General features: G+C 43.2%; 1 protein-coding gene across 1 annotated transcript in view; it reads left to right on the forward strand.

Moving 5' to 3' along the window:
* Positions 1 to 257: 257 nt before the first annotated feature.
* AATF (apoptosis antagonizing transcription factor) overlaps positions 258 to 22,990 on the forward strand; it is a gene marked incomplete at both ends in the record, with an annotated part of 31,666 nt that continues 8,933 nt past the window's right edge. Inside the window, 7 exons of the mRNA XM_010018385.1 lie at positions 258 to 446; positions 731 to 1,147; positions 1,806 to 1,943; positions 14,660 to 14,774; positions 15,087 to 15,291; positions 16,046 to 16,210; positions 16,989 to 17,072. Of these exons, the coding sequence (XP_010016687.1) occupies positions 258 to 446; positions 731 to 1,147; positions 1,806 to 1,943; positions 14,660 to 14,774; positions 15,087 to 15,291; positions 16,046 to 16,210; positions 16,989 to 17,072 (1,313 nt within the window). The remainder of the gene's footprint in view (positions 447 to 730; positions 1,148 to 1,805; positions 1,944 to 14,659; positions 14,775 to 15,086; positions 15,292 to 16,045; positions 16,211 to 16,988; positions 17,073 to 22,990) is intronic.

Raw genomic sequence — 22,990 nt, forward strand, 5'->3', positions numbered from 1 at the left:
TGGTTCAAACCTTTCCCTCTTTGCACACATCAGTGTGCTGGCTTTCCTTCACCAGGCAGGGAAGAGCCTTGCTCCCTCTCGGAGCCTAAAAGGCAGGCTCCTTTGTGAGGCTGTGTTGCCATCCAGCTCACCTTTGCAGTGTATTTTTGTTTGCAGAGCATGAGGAGTTCTCCATGACGCCTTCCTGCAGCTGGTTCTTCTAGTCGGAAATTCAGTTCAGTTTAGACATCCCTCCTGTTTTTGTCTTTTCCCCACAGCTACAGTTGCCAAAGTGATTGACAGATTTGAGGATGAAACTGCAGATGACATTTTCCCTGTTGGTAACATACGGAAAAGAGCTTCAGCCTCTCTCTTGGAAGATGATAAAAGATACAGTGGAAAAGCTACATCTCGCAAAGCTTTGCAAGAGGAGCTCTGGGGAGATGCTCTGTCTGAAGAAGGATCTGGTAAGAAATCTCATTTCTTTCACCTTTTCACTAGACTAGTTAAAATTTGAGTAGTTAACTGAACTGCGATGCCAAACTTTGTTGCCCTGTAACAGGGACTTCAACAGGAACATTTAGGTTGGACATCTTGAAGTGCCTTCCTGAAATTCAGGAGTAGCATTGTACACAGCTAAAATGGAGTTTGGAGCTCAAATAGCCCAGACCTGTAACTGTTCATGATGCATGCTGCAAAGAGGCAGATTTTTCTGGTCAGTAAATAACTCTTTTCCTCTTTTCATTATTAGCTGAAGATGCATTAGATGACTGGTACAGTGGCAGTGAGGATTCAGAAGAGAATGGCAGCTTAGGCACGAAAACAAAGGAGAAGCTGGGCAGTGCTGGCAGTGACCAGGAGGATGACTTGGAAGATGATGAAGAGACAGATCCGTCTGCTGAGACCAAGGAATCAAAGTTCAGTTTCCAGAACATCTCAGACTTTGGGAAATTTACAGAGGGGATGGATGATGTTGGAAGTAGTGAAGGGGAAGATGAAGATGATGCCAGCATGGAAGAAGGAAGTGATGAGGAGGAATATGAGGGTGAAAACCATGACAATGTAAAAGAAACCACAGACCACGAAGATGATGGGGGGGTGATGACTTTCTCAAAAGGACAAGAGACTGAAGAAGCAGAAAAAGGAAAAGCTGTGAAGAACCAGCTAGGTTTGTACACATCTGCTTTGTATTTTGACAAGCCTTTCACCTTGCTGACACCATAGAAACCGGCCATGTTAGGAACCACTTCAGCATGTTAACATGCTGTTAGCATACTGCATGGGCATGCTACAGCAGCCCTCGTCACATTTGCAAATGTTCTGCCAAATCTGCTATGCAAGCTGGTGTCACTGCTGCTACAGAGCCTCATGTTATGAAGTGTATTTGTCCACTGGCTTAATTGAACCAGTAGTGAATTACTTGTGGTATTGGTGGGGATGGGGACTTCCCACACTGGTAGTGCTGTGCAGTGGTGTTGACACCGCTTCTGTTTCTTAGGATGTAATACTGACTGCAGTTTCTTCCTGTCTGCCTTATTAAACTGTCAACCCCCCATTTGCAGAATGTACTTTTAAGTAAAGGTGTAAAGGATGATTTTCTTTTGTGGATTCCAGAATTGCAGTCAGGATCATAGGATGGGATGCTGCTTTGTCAAGAGACACCTTGGGGTACCAATTTTGTGCTGGGTTAGTGCATGCAAAGATTTGTCCTAACCACGAGTCGCATAGCTCAAGGGAGAGGTCCTGTGCTGTCAAGTCTACACCTCCTTCACAAGGAGCAAGTGCTATGGCTTACTAAATTGTTTTGTTTTCTCTTTGTTATAAAGCACTGTGGGATCAACTACTGGAGGGGAGAATCAAGATGCAGAAGGCGCTTGTAACAGTCAACCGGCTTCCACAGCCAGATACTTACCCAGCCTTCAGGAAGGAAGGTGGACAGGAGTTTGACAACGCTGTTGAGAACTGTAAGAATTCCTCAACCTTTCTACTTTGGTTAGGCTCTGCTGTAGTCACTATGGTTTGCCTGTGTGGGGAACTGTTAATAGGAAAGTGAGGGCTTTGAGTTGCAGCTGTCTCATATTAGCTGTTGGTCTGTGTTGCCTTAATTGTTAATTAGGTTCCATGCAAGCAGAAACCAAAACCTCTTCCCTACCCCACACAAAGAAAGAGACACCTTGTGGCACCAGTTTTGTGTTGGGTCAGTGAATGCCAAGATTTGCCCTAACCAGGAGTAATGTAGCCCATAAGAGAGAACCTGTGCTGTTATATCAGCAGCAAATACCTTTTCAGCTTGGAGCTGCTTTATCTGTTTATTTCTTAGGATCACTATTAATGATATTGATCTGATGAGATTTGTAGTGGATTCTCCAATATGGCAAATACAATTGCATGCTCCAGTTGATGAGTGCAAAGTACTTCAGTGTGGTGTGGGTCTATTTAATTTTTAGAATTAGACACCTTTTTTTTACTGGCCTCTAAAAGTAAATGCACAGGGAGATTAATATCTGGTGTGTTATCCTTAGGAATAAATACAAACTACTGCAGGTATCAGCTGGTGTCTGTTTCTCCCTGACATGCTTTTTTCTGATTCCATTAATCACAAATTAATGAACAACAAGAGGCATTGAGAAATTTTGGCCTGGGCTGGCACAATTTGTCTTAAAACTGGATTAGGAACTTTCCCCATCATTGCGCTTACACCAGGCTTAGACTCTCATCTTAGGGCTTATGCCTCACCTGAACATGGCAGCTAATCAGCTTATCTGGAGTTGCAGCAGGTGAGATCTGTTATATTTTAAACTTAGCTCTGCTGCTTTAAATGAAGTGATTAAGGGAAAAAAGGCAAACTCCCAACAATAGCAAGCTGACCTTTCAGTGAAATACATGTTATTAATGTATTTAATGAGATGCATTACAAACTGCACCAAGCACCATGTTTCATTACAGGTCTAAAATGCAATATCATTAAAGACCTTTAACAGAAACAATGGTTGACATTTTGATATTTCCCATAAGCAAAATACATCCAAGAACATGGAGTATAATACTGTACACAGTACAGCAGAGAGGCTGATCTTTCAGTTGTTCAGATCACTAAAGGAAAATCCACTGTTAGTAACTGCTCAGCAGTTCCCACTCTCATAATCTAGGCAGGAAAGTTGCAGTAGTGTGCTTGGATGTTCCTGGTAGCCTGGGTTTGTGTTCTGCATTTCATCTGTGAAGACAGCAAGAAAATAAAGCTGGAGTGACCTGGGCAAAGCTAGCAGAGGAGGCACATGGGCTGGTAGACAGGAAGCAATGAATTTAGGATCATTCTGCTACTACTACGCTTGGGTGTTGTCCAGCCTTCTCTAAGGGACCACAGTTGCATTCCTTTTTTAGTTCTGTTTTTTAAAATAAAATCTGTAATTATATAATAAAGTAGGTTACAGTAAATCGTAGATTTTGGTGAGCTACATTGCTGTGCAGTGCAGCTGTGTTTCACTGCCCTGCAAAGATGCTCTTCCCAGAAGTTACAAAGTGCCAAACATGAAATAAGGAGTAAACCTATGCATGAAGATCTTATGAAAGACTGGGGATGTAGTTGGAGTTATGTGGCAAAGACCCATTTCTCTCTTGCTTTGCTGTGTTAGGCCTTGTGAGAAGGATTCATGTCTGATCAACAGCTAGAGCTTTACCCAGTGTGCAGTCTGAGCTGTGCTACACCTTAACTCCAGAGCTTCTGCCTGGATAGCAGAGCTGTGGCCTATCCGTTCAGAAGGTGAAACTAAGTAATCCTGAAAGTATACATTGTAATATATTTAATGAACTTTCTTACTTGGTTCTGAAGGAGTGCGCTGAGTAAATATTCTGGACTCCTGAGTTCTCATTGTTGAGGTGGTTCCATTGTATGTGATGCGGTTTGGTCTTGGACAGGATTTGGGATAATCATGGCATTGATGCCATTTTGGACTGGATAATACTCCCCTTCCAGGCAAGCCTCAACACTTCTTTCCAAATCCACAGAATAAATTTAGCGTGCTTTCATTGTCTTCACTGAGCAGGAAGAAAGGATTTGGTGTTGATGTTGCACAAAGCAGTTGGTGCCAAAAATCTAGATCCTTGGTGTGCTCTGTAGGCTGCTGAAGGCAGGAGGGCAAAGAGAGGTCTCTGCATCTACCCCTGCACAGGTCTTTGCATCTCTGAAAGCTGTCCCAGAGCAGTCAGTGATTTATCCCAAGTCCTTCCATTTCTCATGATTTTTTTGATGTGGAAAATGGTCCTTCGTGTATTTTCCTCTTTGCTGTCTCCCACTTGGGACAACCCTCTGTGCAGCTGGTGGTAGTGAAATCCCGTTAGATTTGAGTATAATTGTGTTTAAGAGTAGACAGCAATGTTCCATACATTTGCAGTTTTAAAGCCAAATCTGAGTGAACACAGTAAGGTCATGCTTGTTTTCCCAGTTTTGAGAGTAGAGGTTACAAAGCCTCTAGTGTTTAATTTATTATTTTATGATTTTTTTTTTTTTTTTAATGATTCACCGTGGTTTGGACACTCTGGATTCCTGAGATCTCAGGTTCTGGTAGATGATTTACTGCAAAATTGCTTATAAATTGAAGTAGAAAATGTTTTGCAGACCTGGCAGCTTTCAGGCTTCACACCCATTTGTCACCCAGCATTTCCCTTTGTGTATAGAACAAGAATTAATTAGGCTGCACTGCAGGAAAAGTTTATGGCCATAATTTATATAGGATGAATTTCTGTTTAAAGAGACAGCATTGCTTTGTTTGCACTGTCTTACTTTTTCTTTCCTCTCCTTTTTTTTTAATCTTTAATTACATTCCAGATTTTTTTTTGTCACTCTTTTTTACATACAAATTGGAGACCGAACTGTGGTCATGGAGCTTCTGTTTATTCCTGGTTTGCATCCATGGAGCAAGTCAGAGTGGGTTTTAATACCGAAATCACAGCAGAGTGCAAATGTTGAACTCCCACAGCTCACGTTCCTGAGGTGCTGCTGCCCCGGGTCTGTTTCTCCAAGATATATTTGTATTCTCTTGCACCGTATCTGCCAGTCTAGTCCAGGGCTTGAGATGTTGCCTCTGTTTGGGGTCTTGCACGTTCAATTAATGTTTTTCATAATCAATGCAAGTCAGAATTTGCAGCCTGCTCCTGATTTGCACATTAAAGAGACCCATTAATTAAAAATTCCAATCCCTGGCATGTTCCCGCAGGATCCTTGCATTATTTACATAGAAAAAGAGTGCAAGGTGCAAGTTTCTGTGCTGTGGCTCTGCTCAGATTGCATGCCTGCCATTCATATTTCTGTGTGTGTTTGCAAGGGGGAGGAAGTTTAGAAGTGGATCTCAGGAAAATGTCACCAAAAATGACCTCAAGGGCAAGAAAGAGACAAAGAAAAGGTGGAAGCAACATCAGTGAAGCCACATCCTGTGTCAGGAATTAAACACTTCCTAGGTTTGGGGCTTGTTCTGTTAAATCTTGATACAGTGACAAAAACCCTGCAGCTAATTGTGGGGGGCAAGGGGGCAACAAGAGCTTTAAGCAATGATCTCTCTCAACTGACACAGGCTAGAAGCTGTTGTTCCATGTGCCCTGGGTAGCTGGGCTTCCCAGCACTGTTGTATAGCTCAGTTCATGCTATTTGCATTACTTGGTCTTTGTAATTCTGGTTGAAAATACTGAGCTGGGAATGTTTCATTGACTAGTACTTTATGTTCCACAAAGAGAGCTGGGAATTCTGGCTTTTAAATACTATAATGTGTTATTTTCACAGTTTTTGGTTGGTGAGATGAGTTAAAAGCAGACAAACTCAGGTGAGGTTCTGCAAGATCCTGATGGAAGTGGCAAGACTTTAAAGGGATGAATAGTTGTATGTGTTTTCAGATGTGTAGGTTTCCCAAGAGTTCAATAGGTCCCTGAATTTTTGTGGGTGTTTTTGCTTTGACTCCATCTACCAGTGGATTAAGAGAAAACTCTGGAATTCCACATTGCTGTTCTGCAGCATAAGATCAAGATAAATTGTTCTGGAGAAATGAAGGGAATACTGGTTTTGGTAAAGGTAGATATGCAGGGTCTGGAAGAATAGGTTTGCTTACTGAAGGAACAGAAGTGGGGACCACAGATATTAACTGTTCTTTACACTTTGTCAAGCTGTGGAGAAGTTATACAAAGGTTTGTGATCAATAAGAAAATAAACCTGAATAAAGTGAATCAGATTAAAAAAAAATCAAATGAAATGCTCCGTGTGCTTGCAAGGCCATTATCCCCAAAGCTGCTTGGATTATAAATGTGCTAATGAAGCAGCAGCCTCAACTTCTCAGCACAGTGCCTGGACAGTATATTTTTTAAATAGGGTGCTGGGAAGAAACGTGGTTCAAAAGAAAGATGTAGAAAGATGAAACAAGGGAAATGAGTGTGAGCTACGTGTGACATTTGCAGGAAGCAACTTGCTGTTCATATTCTTACTGTGGCCAGTTTCTTCCACTCAGAGTCAGTTGCTGGATTACCTGTATTACACATTGATTAGTTATTCCCTTAAGGTGTTATGTCTCGGGTGCAGCTAGCCAAGGGTTGATGTTTAATTATGTTTTATTGAAAAGCAGGGCTAAAAGGAGCACTTAGAAACTTTGCAGGCCTCGCCTGGGGCTGCCCAGGGCTCAATGCTTGTTGCCTTCTGGAAATGAAGGAGATGTTGACTTTTTGTTCCTAAAATGTACAGTCCAGTCCAAACACTTTGACCCAGAAATGTCTGTTTCTGGGGTGGAAATAGGTGCATTGTTGTGAGTGTGCTGGTAGAGGACTGTGCTTCCACCTGGAGCTTCGTGGACCTTTATAATAACTGCCTGAGTTGGGCTCTTGGCTTGCCAGGTTGGTGGTTAACTGCTCCTGAGACAAATATCTGTGGCTTGTGACTAAACAGCATATTTGTGGACGAGGCCTCTTAAGGATGTGATTAAGAATCCCACTTACATTCATTGCCAGCAGGAGACCTCCAAAGATGCCGTGTGTTTTCTGGTTTTACATTCTTGCATATTAAATGTTTCTGTATGAATGCTTCACACTGAATAGCTTCATTTTCTTCTGGGTTGCTTCTGTAGTATTTTGCTGCAAAGGGGCTCAGGACAGATTTTATTCAGTATCTGTTTAATGTGTGTTCTCAGTGTCTTTTAATAGAGGATTTTATCTGGGTTCTGTTACTTTAGTTCCTGATCTTTAAAAAATAACTAATAACATTCTGTAGGACATCCAGAAGCTGGTTAAGCATTCACTAACTTTGAGTAAGACCGTGTCTGCTTTAGGTAGCAAAGAATCTGTTCCACTTCCTGTAAGAGAGGATGTATCTGGCAAGGTGTCCTCCTTTCCAGTTGTGCAGCATCCTCTGTCTGGTGGGCTTGCTCCTTGCCTGCACCTGGTTGTCATTTTACACATCTGGTTAGAGAAAAGCTGTCACATGAAATGTGCTTTATAGACTTTGGATTTTTCAGAGAAGCTGCAGAAATCAGCTGCCAATAATTTGCTTGTAATTTTATCATCATCTCTATTTGTGGTTTGCTTTTAAAACTAAACTATATCCATCCATACATCTGGAGATGATAATGCATTAACACAGGGCAGGGTAGGTGTCACAGGGGAGTGGGGGAGGAACTGAGGCACAGGCAGATTACACAGTTTCCAGAGGCACAGAGCAGTTACAGGATTAATTGGTGCTAGGCAAGATCATGGACTTAAATACATTCTTCCTTTGAAGATTTTTACTGGGAGCCTGCACAAATGTGTGACAGCAGAACTGGGTTTCAAGCCTGAGTGTAAATTATTGTGATCAGATCTAGCCCACTTAAAACTGGTAGTTCATTTTAATTGAATTGTATTAGTCTAGACACTTGCTGAATACAAAACCCATCCTGCTTTTCAATCCATGCAGGGTTGAATTTGATTTAAATGGATGTGGATGCAGGTGTCCCCAAATTTCACCTTTCTTCTCTGATCTAATGGAGAACCTATTCAACTCTTTCTGGGTCTGAGCCAAAGCATGTTGACATTAATGAAGACTTTTCTCTCAAGTGAAATAAATGAATGAACCAGACCCCTTTTTTGTAGATTTTGTTGTAATGATCCTATGCTGTGGAGAGCTTTTGGTAAGGACTTGGGGTCAGGAAGGATGATCTGCTCATGGGTGGCCATTCTGTGTATATGCCAGTGAGTGAGCGGGAAGGGAGATGAAGTGAGAAGCCTCAGACAAAGGCACAGGTCTCATTTTTGGAGCTCAGTTGTTTGTGTGTGTTTGGGCGGGTAATGGGGTGTGTGTCTGATGTGCAGGATTTGGGCTATGCGAGGTACCAGGAAGATAGATAGTGGCTTTTTGTTGCTGTCTGTGAGTTGGTCAGAAATCCTGTGTGGGAGGTAATGGAGAAGTGCAGGGTATTTATTTAACATGCAGTTTTGGTTTGGTGTGTTTTGTTTTCTTCAGGAGAAAACCCCTTTTGCCCTTCCTCAGGGAGTACCAAGACTTTTAGCTTGTGATATTTAGTCTTTTTGAACAGAATTTTTGCTGCTTTTCTTGTATAGATGTAGTAAAACTGAAACGCTTCCATCTTATAGGTTATCTCCATGACCATGTGGGTTGGACACTATTGGTGCTTGAGGCTTATTTAAAGCTGCCTTTATTTCTAGTGCAAGCAATGGTGGGAGAGTCCATACTATCCCAACTCTGGACCATGGAATTACACTACACTTTAAGCACATCAAATAGGTTTGCTTGCACTTGAGTTTCCCAAGATAATTAATAGCTAATTAAATAGAGTTTAGCTAAATACTTGTGTGTTAGTCTGTGTACTCCACAAACAAGATGCTGGGAAACAAAGGCTTGCAGAGCATCCAGACAAGCATGTGCAAATGTCAGCTAACTCGGATTAATTGGCAATTGGTTACCTTGAGATGGAAACTCGGTGCTTGTCATGATAAATGTAATGAATGGCCTGGTATTACATGGGGAGGTCAGTCTGGATGGGCTAATGTTCCCTTCTGGCCTTAGGATCTAGATAACTATGAAATTTCCCATTTCCTCTTCCTTTCTCATTCCTGCATATGTACTTGGGGATTCCTGCCTGGCAGAGATGGGGATGTGTGCTGTCGGCTTCTTCACATTTACAGTAATGTAAAACATCAGGTTTTATAAATCTCATTTTTAAAGCCCCATCCCCTCCCTGGTTTGGGCTGATATCAAAAGATGCCGGTGGAAGCGAATCAGTAGAGCATGAACTTCATGGAAGTGTTTCTCTTTCTCTCCCTTCTCAGCTTTCCCCCTCCCCCAGCCTCCACTAATAAAATCCTTGAATACCAAGCCTTTTATTCTGTTGTTGCATCTAGTTAAATTCTTTACTTTTAGCAAACTCATCTATGTCTGATCTTGTTGTCCTTACTGCCAAATGCAGTAATATTTGAGTGAAAGGGCTAAATTGAGTCTGTTCTGTAACTCTTTGGGAGTCAGCTGAACTGCTGGTGTGAAAGGGGTTTGCAGCATTGGCTCCTTTGTGCTGAAGGAATACAATTTTCCCCTCTGCAAAGGCTTTTGCATCATTTGCATTCCAATGGAACCGGCAAATCGGGCCTTCGGTGTGGAGCGGACCTTTTTCGTTGCAATCAGCAGAAAAGTTGGCCTTTTTCCTACTATCATTTGATAGAATTCCACAAACTCGGTGTTTTGGGAAGCATGAAGGGAATGTTACTCCAATTTCCTAAATAACCTGAACAGATTTACAAGTGCTTTGTGCTAGGATTCAGCTCAAGTCTGTGGATAGGCATGTTCAACTGCACCACCTCTAAAACAATCATATCCCCCTCTGCTGCCAGAGGGCTTGCACCCAGCCTATAGTTCAGTCTAGGCTGGCTCTTATGGCTTCTGTCTTAGACTTATCATTAGCCTTTTGTTTTGTTCTGGGGCACCAGGATGTACAGGGGTGCAGAACTGAAGATGGTTAAGCTGTGCCTGCGCCACGTTGTTCCTCCTACAGTGAGTTAATGCAGCGGGAACGACAGAAAAGCTGTTGTCCAAAGCCCCATGCTTAAGATGTGATACCTGGAGGAATTCCCCCCGCCTTTTCCTGGCTGGGTAACATTGCTCTGCTGTTGGGAATATAGAGCAAGCTCCAAAAGTAATACTGACAGACTTCAGAATTATGATACACTGGAGCTGTGGCGTAATTCTTTGTTGAAGAAGTTAGAGGCCTAAAATGTTAAGGCTTATTGTTATTCCGAGTTGATAATCTCTGCCTTGCTTTAATAATTTTTCCTCATGCCTGGATAGCCTGCGAGTTGCACAATAATCACTCACACAGCTTTGTAATCAATGCCCAAAGTAATAGGATTCCGCTGGCCAACGGCAATTAATAAATTTGTGTCTTTTTTAAAACACTGGCAAGTCGGGCCTGAAATACGACTGACTGCCTCTCCTCATTTGCATATTTATTGCAGTGGAAAAATTCTTGCCGAATGATTGATGTTGAGCCTGCCTCTTGAATTCCAAACAGCACATTATTATGAAATGAAAAATGCCGGCCATACAGTTGATTAAAGTTGAAGACAGTGGAATCGGTGTTTTTTAAGATTGTGGGAGAATTAAAGGCATATTTTAATAGATGTTGACAAGAAGTGAACTAACAAAAGCAAAGCAAAGGATTTGCTTGAAAAGATTTAATCAAACGTGTTTCGGGGGGGATTAATTGCTGGGGATGACTAGTGCAAGTGGCTGGCTGGTGGATTTGAATGAGAAGTATTGTTCTCAGGCCAGCATATCGAGTGCCATTGTGACCTGTAGTTTAACTCCTGTCCCACAGTCATTTGAAAGGAGTGAAAATTTCCCCTCTTCAGCTGAACGTTGGGATAAATGTGTGTACCTGATAAAGATGCTTTTCATTATGTGCAGCTATTAAAATAAAAGAGGTTTGATTCCTCTCCTTTTTATCTGTGTGATGTGAGCGGGGCACTGTGCCCGTGCTGGGCAGTGGTGACACGGTGACTTCCCATGCTAGTGGCACAAGGAACTCGCCCAGTATTTGGCAGCTCAGCTTTGCTTAGCAAACTGTGCCTCAAACAGCAGCCTTGTTCCAGCTTTCCTGTGTGAGCACTTCAGGCAGACTGTGGAGATACATGGAAAATTAAAAGCTGGCATGTGATGCTATTTGTGTGATGCCAGAGCCTCAGATTTAAGGCGGGGGGGGGAAGTAGTTTAATTCCCAGCTCTGGTGTGGGCTCTGAATTTCAGCTGTGGCCTGGGTGTGTGGTGTTTCATGCTGGTACATCACAGTAAGGATGCTCCTGTCTGTTTGCAGACAGTGTGTACACAGTAGCAGGCAGGCACCATTCTGCAGGGGAGCGCTGCCACCCCATCACACCCTGTAAGGTGCTACCAACATACAGGCATGGAGTGAAAATCCAGGGAGTTTTGCCCCAGTTTTTAGGATTCCCTTGCTGTCTTACCCTGAATCCTGCTGGATGGATGCACCGAGGAGCTTGCTGGGTGGAGCAGTTTTGGGAATCCCACTGCTTGGCTCTCTGTGAATACCTTTGACAGCCTGGCCTTGAGGCACCGGCTTTTTTCCATCAGCTTAAAGTGTCTCCACATGAGGCCAGTCCCTGCTGCTCTGCACCAGCTGCTGCTCTCTGCAGCTGCTTGGGAAGATGAAATGAGACCCCATTTTTAGAGGTCAAGAATAAGAGCACAGCTATTTTTCTGTGCAGGAAGCAGCGTTTCTACAGCAAGGCAGAACCTGCGGTGATGGGTGAGCACAGAAGCCATGGTGCCTCAAGTCCCCAGCGTGGCAGTGCTTGGGCTTCAGCAGCAGTGGAGGGAGAAGGCTGGTGGGGTTGGTATCAGGAGCCACCCCATGTGTATGTACACATACAGGGGGATGCCAGCAGCACAGCCAGTTTGTCTGTAAGCACTGGCATTGACAAAATTGATTTTTTTGGTTTGAGAGCAGTAGGACAGGTTTCATCTCTGGTGGGTCTCCTGACACTTTGATACATCGCAGTGCTATCCCTGAATGGAGCTAAATACTCCAGGGCTACTTTCTGACTGGGTGAAGGGATGTATAAAATGAGAACGCATGAGAGAGTATTAACAGAAAGGTGCACTTTGATTTACTGGTACTGGCTCCCAGCTTTCTTGGTGGATTGATACTGTCTGCTGGATCTGGAACAACTTTTTCACCCCTGGACACAAAGCAAAGGGTGAAAGCGACTTTTACAACTTAGCATCTCACCACAGACACTCTGACTGGAGGTTTTTCTCGCTAGTGATACACAGCCCAGTGCTGAAGGTGTCAATTCTGACAATGATGTCGATCTAAGGTAGAATATTTACCCCAGCACATTGCAGTGCAGATTATTCCTTGCCTGCTCACCGTGGTCCTGCTACACCTCAGAAGAGCTGGAGTGCTACTTCAGTTGTAATTGACAGGATCAAAGCTGCCTGGGGTGCTTTAGCTGCTGCTGGAGGGTAGGCAGCAGGGAGAAAATAAACAGTTTGGGAAGCTCTGGGGACATTCATACTGTGTTGCAGGCAGTGGGGAAGATTTTGCTGCTGCAAGCTGCGCGCTCAGGCTAGGGTGGGGGCACCTTTCTTTTGCAGAGGATGCTTTAGCTACAGACACATACAACACATGCATTTTTAAGGGCTTTTGTCTGTCTCTTGGATTTGTTTTGATGCTAACACATGACTCTCACAAGTACAGCAAACCTAATCCATTAATAGGTTTATATAGAGAAATGGTCAGAACGTGTCTGTAATGAACTGTGAGCCAGGGAAGGATGAGTCCAACTGATCTACAACAAAAATCTTAAAGCATCTTCTCCTTGACATTCCTGTTACTGAGGTCAGGCTGTAATCTATCTGAAGATGGTGACAACTGAGCAATATCACAGTGGTAACACGCGGCAGATTGAGACCTCTGAGTGTCTGGGCTGATTTCTGCCTGCAGTGTCTCTGTCTGGCTGATGGAGATTTGCTGCTCACTCTACCCATGATCCCTGGCTCCTCTGTTATAAAAAAGAAATAAAGTTTAGTGGTGAAAAGTTCTCTCCATTCCTTTACGGTAACTACAAAGAAAGAAACAGATTTGGGTGTTAAGCAGAGCAGCTCCACTGACTTCACATCAGTGGAAGAACTGGAAGAGGAGGTACCAGGGGAAGCTCTGGGGAACATCCCAGTGCCTTCCAGCCAGATCCATGTGCTCTGTCAGCCAGTTAGAGCTGCCCCAGAGGATGCTTGTTCTGGGTGTGTGGAGGGAAGCCAAGCCTGTGTGAACCTATCTTGGAACAAAACAGATCCTGAAGCAGTGTGCTACCTTCCCCCAAGCAGTGCATGTTTTCCCCTTCCTGTAGTGGCTCTTTGTAAAAGCAGAAGGCGGTGCACCAGAGACAGGTAAAGAGAAATGAATCTGTGTGAAGTTCAGCCTAGATTTTCGGATAGAAGTGTGCTGAGTGTTTTACCTGTAAGAGCTGAGCTGTGATTGATGCGTAGCAATGTACAAAGGGAGAGTTTGTGTAGGCCCAGGCAAACACTTGTGTTATATCAGAGCATGCTGCAGGGAGGCTTGTTGGTCACCACAAAAGAACTGTTTTTAAAGAACAGATGTTGCAACAGTGTGCAGTTAACCCCTCCCACAGTCAGCTGCAACTCTGTGTCCTTAGAGAACATAAAATCCTTGGATCAGAGACGGTTTTCTCTTCATTTGCATCCAGGGAAATTGTCAGCTATGAAGGCCTTTGGATACACAGCATCAGATCTACATTCAGCATTTGTGTCTGCAAACACCCTGGAAAGCAGCTACTCATCCCTGTAAAACTAACCTTCCCACCACACACTGATCATTTTGTACACCTCTCCACCCCAATCTTTTCTTCGTTTTCTCTCTTTCAAGGATCTCTGAGCCTGCAGTTCTGCTTTTTTGATCAGAATCTCCTCATTAAACTTGCCAGGTCATTGTTGAAGTTTCTCCCATAGATCAGATCTTGCTACATTTAATTTTACTTACAATCTAATTTCTTACACCTCCTGCATGGTGAGCACAGCAGCACAGAAACCAGCGGTAGTCACAGCCTTGCAGGAGTTTGGTTTTCCTTCTTGCCTTCCCTCCTGCTCCCTATAACATGCACATTATATACAAGAAAGGAAAGTCAGAGGTCAGGTTTAGATGGGATGTACACATACACATTTTCCATTGTGTTGCTTTATACTATTCAGCTGAAGCTGGCCTCTGCTGCAGAACTTCACACAGGAGAGAAATGAGTGAGTCAGCAAGAAAGGTTGATGTCATATGTGTGTGTCCTCAGACACTTCTGCACAGAGTACTTGCTTCCTTAGTATGTTAATAGTTCAGGCTCTGCAGTTGGGATGTTTGTTGATGAAACATTAGCTAAGTATACTCCTGATGTGCAGCCAGCCAGGTTAGGAGGCAGTCCTGCCTCTTTCTCCCTCCCTTTTCTTTCCCAGCGTGGTGGTGGTTGACATTAACAGCTATAAATCTGTTTGAAGATAAAAACACATCTCTAACTGGAGAAAAACAGTTAATGGGACAGGCAGTAGTTGTGGCAGAAGTTCAGATTCAAGATGAGAAACTAAGTGGTGCAAAGCTAAGTGTTCACCAGTGGGAAATGGTCTCTTGTGTCTCTTGTTCTGCAGGTTGTAAAGCCGTGGAGGCATTGATGAATGTATTAGTGGAGCTTCAGGATGAGCTGCTTTATCAATACCCAGGCACTAGGCATCTGGTGGATGGAAAGCAATCAAAAACTGAGAGGTAAACACAAGACAAGACCCTTTGGAATCCTTTTGGTCTCCAGCTCTCCAGGACAATGCAGAACCTTCCTACCTTCCCACCCTCCCTCTCTGCTGTTCTCTCAGTTGCTGCTCTATCTGGGTGACAGGCACTCTGAACAAATGTTTGGTTTGTAATCTTGCTGATAACAGAAGGGGCTAAAACATCAGTCTTTTGCCATAAATCTCACCATGGTGTGGAAAAAGCATGGGTGGTAGTGAAGGGGCTGTTAAGAATTCATACATGTTGCCTTAGAGAGGTGTAGGGTGGTTAGTGTGTGTGGTTTTGTTCCAGTGATGATGAAATCCCTAGCAGTAGTGATGAAGAGCAAGTGGATAAGGCTCAGGAGAAGAGGAGGAGCCTCCCCAAGCGAAAGCTGAAGCTGGAGGAGTGCCCAGAGTTCATAGCCAAGCGCTATGCTGACTTCAGGACCTACCGGAACAACGTCCTGCAGAAGTGGCATGAGAAGACAAAGCTGGCATCTGGCAAAGTGGGAAAGGCAAGTCTTTGTTACTGTGTGCTTACATGCTTCTTATTCAGCAGAGAACTGGGAACAAGCTGATGTGAGAGTTTCATATCATGGATGTTCCAAATTAAGCTGAGAATTACAGCAGTAAGAATTAAATACAAAGGTACACTCTCTTCCCCAGCCTTAAAGGAGTTTGAAAGAAGCTCAGCCCTCAAATGTCAAAGGCATAAGCTGCTCTCCTTTGTTTTGAGCAGATGGGCAGAAAAAAAATTTCAGGGGCAAATGGTTTCCCAAGTTTTGGGAAAAACTCTTGGACAGTGTTGGTGTTCTCCCAACCAGACATCTCCTCGTAGCCAGTTTCCAGCAGCAAGTAAGCTCTGTGAAAATGCCACTAGTGCTGAGCGACAAGCTGTTTGTGTTTTATAACAGAAGTAGGGACTTCTGTGGTTCTCCTTCTCCATGAAGTGTACACTTTAATACAGTGGGTAATCATTTCACCCAGAGATCCAGGGTCTGCTAACATCTGTGAGTCAGTATTAATCATTGAGAAGTTAATCTGAACCAGAACAGCAAAGGCATTTTGTTAAGGCAGGCATCAGGTTGCCTCAGGTTGGGAAGGGAGAGAGAGGGAGAACAAATCCTAGCAGAAATCCCTGCAATGAAACCCAAACCCCCTCCTCTTGGAATGCTGTCTGCTTATCCACTGACATGGAAAGATAGAGGAACACTGCTGCCTTGAGGAAAAGCTTTCTGCATTATCTGACACTAGTTAATGTTGTTGCAGGGTTTCGGTGCCTTTGAGCGTTCAATCTTGACTCAGATTGATCATATTATGATGGACAAAGAGAGATTACTACGGCGGACACAGACCAAGCGATCCGTGTATACAGTGCTGGGGAAGCAGGAACAGGAATCTCATCCCATCCCTGAGTCTTTGCCTGAAAATTCGGTAAGGGCTTTTTCTTTCTATAACTCACCCTATAGCAGCAGAGAAACTCTCTGCAAAACAATTAGCTTGAGCCTTTAGTAGGTAATATTCTTGTTTGTGTGAGATTTATGAAGGAGATATCTGAGTGTTGATTCCTGTAGTATAATGGCTAAGAAAAAGAAGATGTAGACATTTCCATTCCAGTTTTCTGGTGTTTGCGTTATCTCCTGTGCCTGTTCTGGACAGGGGAAAACAAGGGTTGGCCTGTGATTGTGTCCCTTCTGTGCTATTTGAAGTGATGATGCTCTCACTAAATCTGCTTTTTCAGGTAGTGGCAACAAAACTGGTTTTACTCTGGAGTTTAGAATCTTTAACCCAGAAAGTCACTTCTGAAGTTATACTGCATATAACCTACAGAATATGTTAGTAGTAAGCCTGTTATTAATTTAGTATTTAAGAATGAATAAATACTCAATTCTGAGAGATCATGCAGAATTACTGCACTTGCAAGATGTATTTTTGCCATTACATTAAAAATATCTGTAGTATTTTGCCAGAAAGACTTTGCACAGTCCTATTTATTTCCCAGTAAAGGTCTCATAAATCTATTTTGGCACTGGCAGCATTTCTGCTTTGCCTTTAAATGTATTCCTAGTCCTTAACAGCTTGTTACGTTGGGAGGTTTTCTCCATGCCTTCCTATCTTCAAGTGTGTTTACAAGCTGCTGCACGTGATGTCATCAGAGTTAGGAACAGAATTACACACACATAAGTTTTCAGTATTTCCTTTGTGCTTCTAGGAAGTCCTCCCTGAGTCAGATTCCAACAGGCACCTGAAGGACATAGATGAGGAGATATTTGACGACGATGACTTTTATCACCAGGTAGGTGATGGTAAATCTGTGTTGGAATTACGGCTCCAGTTGGTTTTTAATACTTACAAAGCTAATGTGGTTGGTTCTGTGCCCTACATTTCTTTTACCAGTAAAACTCAGTTACCTGTTTTAACACCCGAAATCTCTGTAGATAACTCAGAGGACCTCACTCACAACTTCTGATACAGAGCTTAAGCTTGCATTGCAGCTGAAAACTTTCTGCTGTACTTGAGTGACTCAGGGCCACAGGATAAGGGCTATCCCTGTTCTTGCTGGTGAATGTTGCTATACCAGAGAAAAATGACTGAATTCTGTAAAGGTGACTGTTCTCTGTGAGTAGAGTCCCATTATGAAAAACGATTCTAGTAGATCCTCAAGAGCACCTGAGTTACTCTCAACTCAACCTAAATCATCTACCTACTGAATGAAAAAGCTGCAGGGCTTCTCTAGGGCTTTTCTTGGTATTGTGCCAGCTTGGATTCAGGCCAGTTACTCTTTTTATTTGCAAAATTCCTAGAAACAAAGAATGTGCACCCAGTGCATGGAGGCTGCAGCTTAGGGAAACCTTGTGTTTGTGTTTCGTTTGAGAAAGGACAGTGCCAGCTTCATGAAATACTGAAATGGCCATATATTGAGGAGTCTGATTCGCTGTAAGTCCTTCTCCACTGCACAAAAAACTAGTTTTGCTCCGATGATCCACAGAGAGCTTCAACTTCGGGACTAAACAAGTACCATTATAGCACTAGAAAGGCAGAAATTTCTGATCTGAATAGCATTAGAGTGGCTAGTAAAGTGTTAAGGCAGTGGAAGAGAGCTGCTGCCACATGCCTGTGCTCTGGTAACTGATTTAAACAGAAGCATTTGGATACTTTCAAAGTTTGGGGTTTCATGTACAGAGCCAAGACTAAAGGTGAATTAAAGATGTATTAAATTGCTAATTCTTACCTGTGTTTTATAGATAGGTAATAACAGAGAACTGTAATGCTGACATTTTCTTCCCTTCCAAGAAGGTTTTCAACACACTTCCAACCCTACTGCTGTAGATGTCCAAGAAAAATCCTTGCAGTAGATCTCACCTAGCACAGGATTAGGACAATGTGAATACTTAATGTTTGTGAGGGAGGTACTCAAGGCAGCCTGCCTCAGAGCCCGGACTCTGTTCCAAACCAGCTCTTCTCCAGGCTGTGTATTTAATGTAAGAGCATCTCTGCTGGCATTGCTGTGAATCGAGGAGCATCTCTTGGGCAGGTGAAGCTTCCAGGTTCATCTGTGGAGGCTCTGAGTGCCTGTCTTGTGGGCAGCAGTGGTCAAAGAGGCCAAATCTGTAAGGCAAGGAGACCATACTGAGGTGGACTTCGGGGTCCAGGTGGACCAGAAGCCCAGCTTTGGGGGCTACCATAAGAGCACAGAATAAATGAAGTTCATATAACAAAACTATGAAGTTGTCCAGGAGAAATAGCTGCGATTGACAGTCTGTGGACCTGTGCAGGGAAGGTGCTTACTGGCCATGAAATGTTAAATTTGTAAAAGAAAACCAGCAATAGATGAATGGCCCATCTTCCCTTCTAATAACTTTAACTTCGATGCATTGTGATTTCAGAAATATGACTAGTCCCAGCTTAGCTTTTCCCCTCACTGGTTAATTGGGGTGCTGGGGTTAATCTAAATTAAAACTTAAACTAATAGAGGTCATTGAGGGAAGAGAATCACCTGAGTAAAACAAATGGGGCTGCCAGGCACAACTGTATCTTGGCCATTTCCCAAGAGGGAAGTGGCAGCAAATTGGAGTTGTTTCAGCATTCGGCAGAGGTGAAGGATGGGTGACACTGGTTTAATGTACGGCACCTCCGGAAGCGTTCCAGATTGCATTCCTTGCTGGTACCAACTGCTGCCTCCCGCGCACAGCGACTGGGAGCAGGACCAGCCAACAACATCTGGCAGCACAGCAAGGAATGGGTGCAACCTTCAACACCCCATGGACTCTAAATATGGTGCTTAGGCTGGGGGAGGCTTTAATCACTTACCACTCTTTGGCAGCGGGCTACGACAGCTTATCCGAGCCTCGTACATCACGCACAGACATCTGCTGAGCCGCGAGGCAGCGGCACATTCATTTTCCTTTCTTGCTTGTTGGGGGTTTTTTTATATCCCTCCCTCCTCTCTCTTCCACCCTTCTCCTCTCCTCCCATCCCCAATATGCTTCTTGGGAGAGATGATCTGTAAAGATTACTGCTTCATTGTGTGCAAGTAATTGTGGGGATGCCAGCGTCTTGCCAGACAGCGTGCGGCACCTGTGCCGCTGACCTGGTTAATGTCTTCTGTTGAGTGGAATTTGGCAGAGATTGGAGCTGAAGCCAATACAATGATAAGGCTAAAGAAAATGGCTGTATGTTTTCTGTCACCTCCCAATTAAATTGGCTTCATAAAGTGCTTTCCTTTTTTTGTCAGGGTGCTAAACTGAAGCTGAACATTGCGCTCAGAGAGGGTAGAGTGCGTTAGAATAGAGCGCTGACAAAGCAGTGAGTGTGGTTTCTCTCAGATGGGTTGTAACTGGGCAGCACTTTTGTGTGTGTGGATGTACAAATATAAACAAAACATCGAAAGGGACCTGGTTCTTTAGGAGTAATCAGTAGCAGGGTCTCTGGTTGCTGGAGCTGAGGTTGCTCAGGAGCTCTGACCTCTGTGCGTTATACTCATTGCAAAGTGTACATGTACACTTCAGTGGGTGCTTTTTTCTTTGTGTTTGCGTTTAGATCCAGACTTTTTTTAGTATCACTTTCCTTTTTCTAAGTAACGTTTGATAATGATCAGTTTATTTTGATTGCTTCATAGGGTTTAGTAAACATCCAGATAAAGGAGGACATTGGAAACCAACTCCTGTATATTTCAGTAGGAAATTAAGTAAAAATGAAGGAGATCTGATGAATGTGCACAAGTTACCAATAATGGAATAAGCAGCTGCACCATTTTGTTACAGATTATCATAAAAAACTCTTTAATGAATCTGTTTTTCCTGTGGAAAACCAATTTTATTGTGCAGGTCTTGGTATTCAGTGGAATTCACTGTGTGGAATTTTATGACAATTCACAGTTTAACTCTGTTGCGTCTGTTCATCTCACTTTGCCTTTTCTCATCTTCTTTACTTGTTTTATAAGCAGTTACAATTTTTATTGTGGTGGTCCATGGTAAATAGTAATGTGAAGCTGAGCTGAGTAATGCAAGGGAAATACTTTCATCTGGGTTGCGTTGGGCAGGAATAGTGAAACTGTTTCAGAGGATCCTCATTCCTGCCAGCAGTGAGAGGCTCGACTCTCTTCCTTTTTAAACTCTCCTTCATACATGGTTTTAAGGGAAGAAAAAGGCTTTTTATTTTTTAGAAGTCATGTTTACATAGAATTCATTACAGCTGATATTGCAGCATTAAGACTTAAAATTCCAGCCTGCTACCAGAGAGCTGCTGGTCTGACATGCTACAGTGGAGATTTTATTATTAGGTTCAAATACTCCTCTAGTAAAGGAGAGAGTGGAAATTGGTTTATTCCCAACAGGAATTAGGTTAGTGTTCATATGCTAAGCGTTCCACTGGTAGCAGCTCTTCCCAGAACAAATGTTCATCATTGGTGGCAGCGGGTATGCCTAAGAATTAGGAATATACATAATCCCTGTTTTTCTCTGCTCTCCTGCTCTCTTCTCCCCCTGATTTTGGGTACGTTGTATGTCATCGTGTTTCATAACAACCCACAATCACCAGTGTTGTCTGTGATCACCACGACTTGAGCAGCTGAGTGGAACCCAAGTTGGGGATTGTTCAAGGTAACGCTGAAGACTTCAGAGAGGGATGGCAGCAGTTTGCCAGGCAGGGCTGCCAGTAGCTCCCAGAGGACTGTCATCCCTCAGCAGCTGCAGTATGTTGAAATGAGCTGTTCCTGTCTGGGGTTTGCTCCCAGGGTGAGCATCAATAGCAAGAAGAGGTTTGTTTCCTTCCTTATTTATACCCTTATTACTTAGGGAAGAAGTTAATCCTGGAGAAAATGTTTAATTGTAGGACTTGTAGCTTTGTTGTTGTTGTGGAGTGGCAGTGTGTGTGCCTGCCCCCTCTTGCACACTGTGTGACAGGCATGGTTTTTACAAGTGAGCAAGAAACCTCACTAACTTCCTTTTTCCTAGCTTAGCATTCCAACTGCCTGCTATAATCTGAGTAACCACAATCTTGCAATCCTGAATCTCTTGGTAAAATGCTTCTAGGTCAGTTTGTTTCCCTTCCGAGTTGTATTTGTGCCTAAACCACAGTGTGGCATTTTAGAGAACTTCACCTGAGGAGATAAATTTTCCCTTGTGTCCCAAGCAAGAGTTGGCCTAAAGCAGTTTCTGGGGCACAAACTGTGGTTTTGTCTCTCAGGTATTTGATAATGCCCTAAACAAGTAATTACTAATGCAGTGAACTATTAAAAGTCGATAATGGTGAGGAATAGAGAGAAGAGTGGCTTTCTGACAAGCTGGTTTACCTTAATTAAACTGGTGAGTGATTAATATGGACAGTTGATCTTGTGGCTTTAATGAGATGCGTTTAGAGTTTTGTGTGAAGAAGAGATGTCTCGAACCATCCCACAGGTTAATGGCAATACAATACTCTTATCACAGGCATGTATCTTTCAAATGGCTGGGTAGATGGTTAATAACACGTTTTAAAGCTTGATTTGAAACTTCTCATAATGGGTTATGAGAAAATATGCAAGTCAATGCCTATTCTATACAACACTCAGCTTTGAGAAAATGCTTTCTGAAAGAAGATTGTGCAGTGGTTTCATCTCACAGTTCTGGTTTTTACATTACAAATAATGGCAGAAAGTGGTCCAAGGAGGTTTAAAGATAGTATTTCAGCTGCAGTCCAGATTTTCTCTGGTGTTGCTAAAAATCCAAATGGAGTTATGGTCCTGTGGGGTGGGAGCTTGGAAGATGAAAAGAAACAGCTTGTTGCTGCATTTGGGCAGGACGCAGTGTAAAATGTGTGCTGGGTGAGTCCTGGGCTGTAGCACCTTCTCATAATTGATGCTGGTTTAAATAATTGTATGGTGTATAAATACAGAAAAGGAGGAAAAATGGATCTCTCCAAAGGCTAAAGGAGAACCAACCAACCAACCAAAAGTACTGAAATTACATTGCTAAAACACAACTGTGTGAACTGTCTGTTCAGGAAAGAGGAAAAGCACTCGAGGTTTGTAGTCTTCCTTCTTGGATTCAACAGGTTGTACTTAGCTTCTCTCTTGTTGTTTCCTACAGTGATTTTGTTAAAAAAGAACTGCTTTTTAACCTGTTTGAAAAGATGACTTATCAACAGCACATTTCTTCAGTGGGTGACATGGCATGTTGTGGCTCTGTGAGGCAGGATGAAGGTAATTTGTCTGAGCTTTTGAAGGATTCTGTGTTAAAGGATAGTGGAATGCCATTTGTAGACCTTCACACTGTAGTAATTGTTTACTGTCTCTAGTAACAAACACACATTCAGCTAGAGCAGTCCACAGAAGCAATTGGCCAATATTTTAGAATTCCTCACTAATAAAGAGAGTCCTTTTTAGCCAGGGGGTGGCAGAGTGCTCTGGTAAAGGTAAGCAGCTGAAGTCTGCCTTTCTCCCACTTTTCTCATTGTCGAATCTTTGTCTGATTCTGTTGCTTTAGCAAATGACCAAGATGGCAGAAGCCATATGAGGTTCTGTTTGTCTGTTGTGCTACCCAGGTGCTCTAAAATGAACATTGCCAGACCCTTGTTTGATATGATTGTTGGCGCAGGGAGCCTGATGGGGCTCTTTTGACACCCCCATCCTGCAGCTCACCTCTTCGCATACCTGAGCTGGTGAGTTCAAAGGCAGCAGTGCCACTTGCAAGGCAGAGCAGGTGCCTTTGATGCACTGTAGCAGGAATGACCTGT

The sequence above is a fragment of the Nestor notabilis genome, unplaced genomic scaffold, assembly GCF_000696875.1.
Source record: "Nestor notabilis isolate BGI_N333 unplaced genomic scaffold, ASM69687v1 scaffold30457, whole genome shotgun sequence".
Taxonomy (NCBI): Eukaryota; Metazoa; Chordata; class Aves; order Psittaciformes; family Psittacidae; genus Nestor; species Nestor notabilis.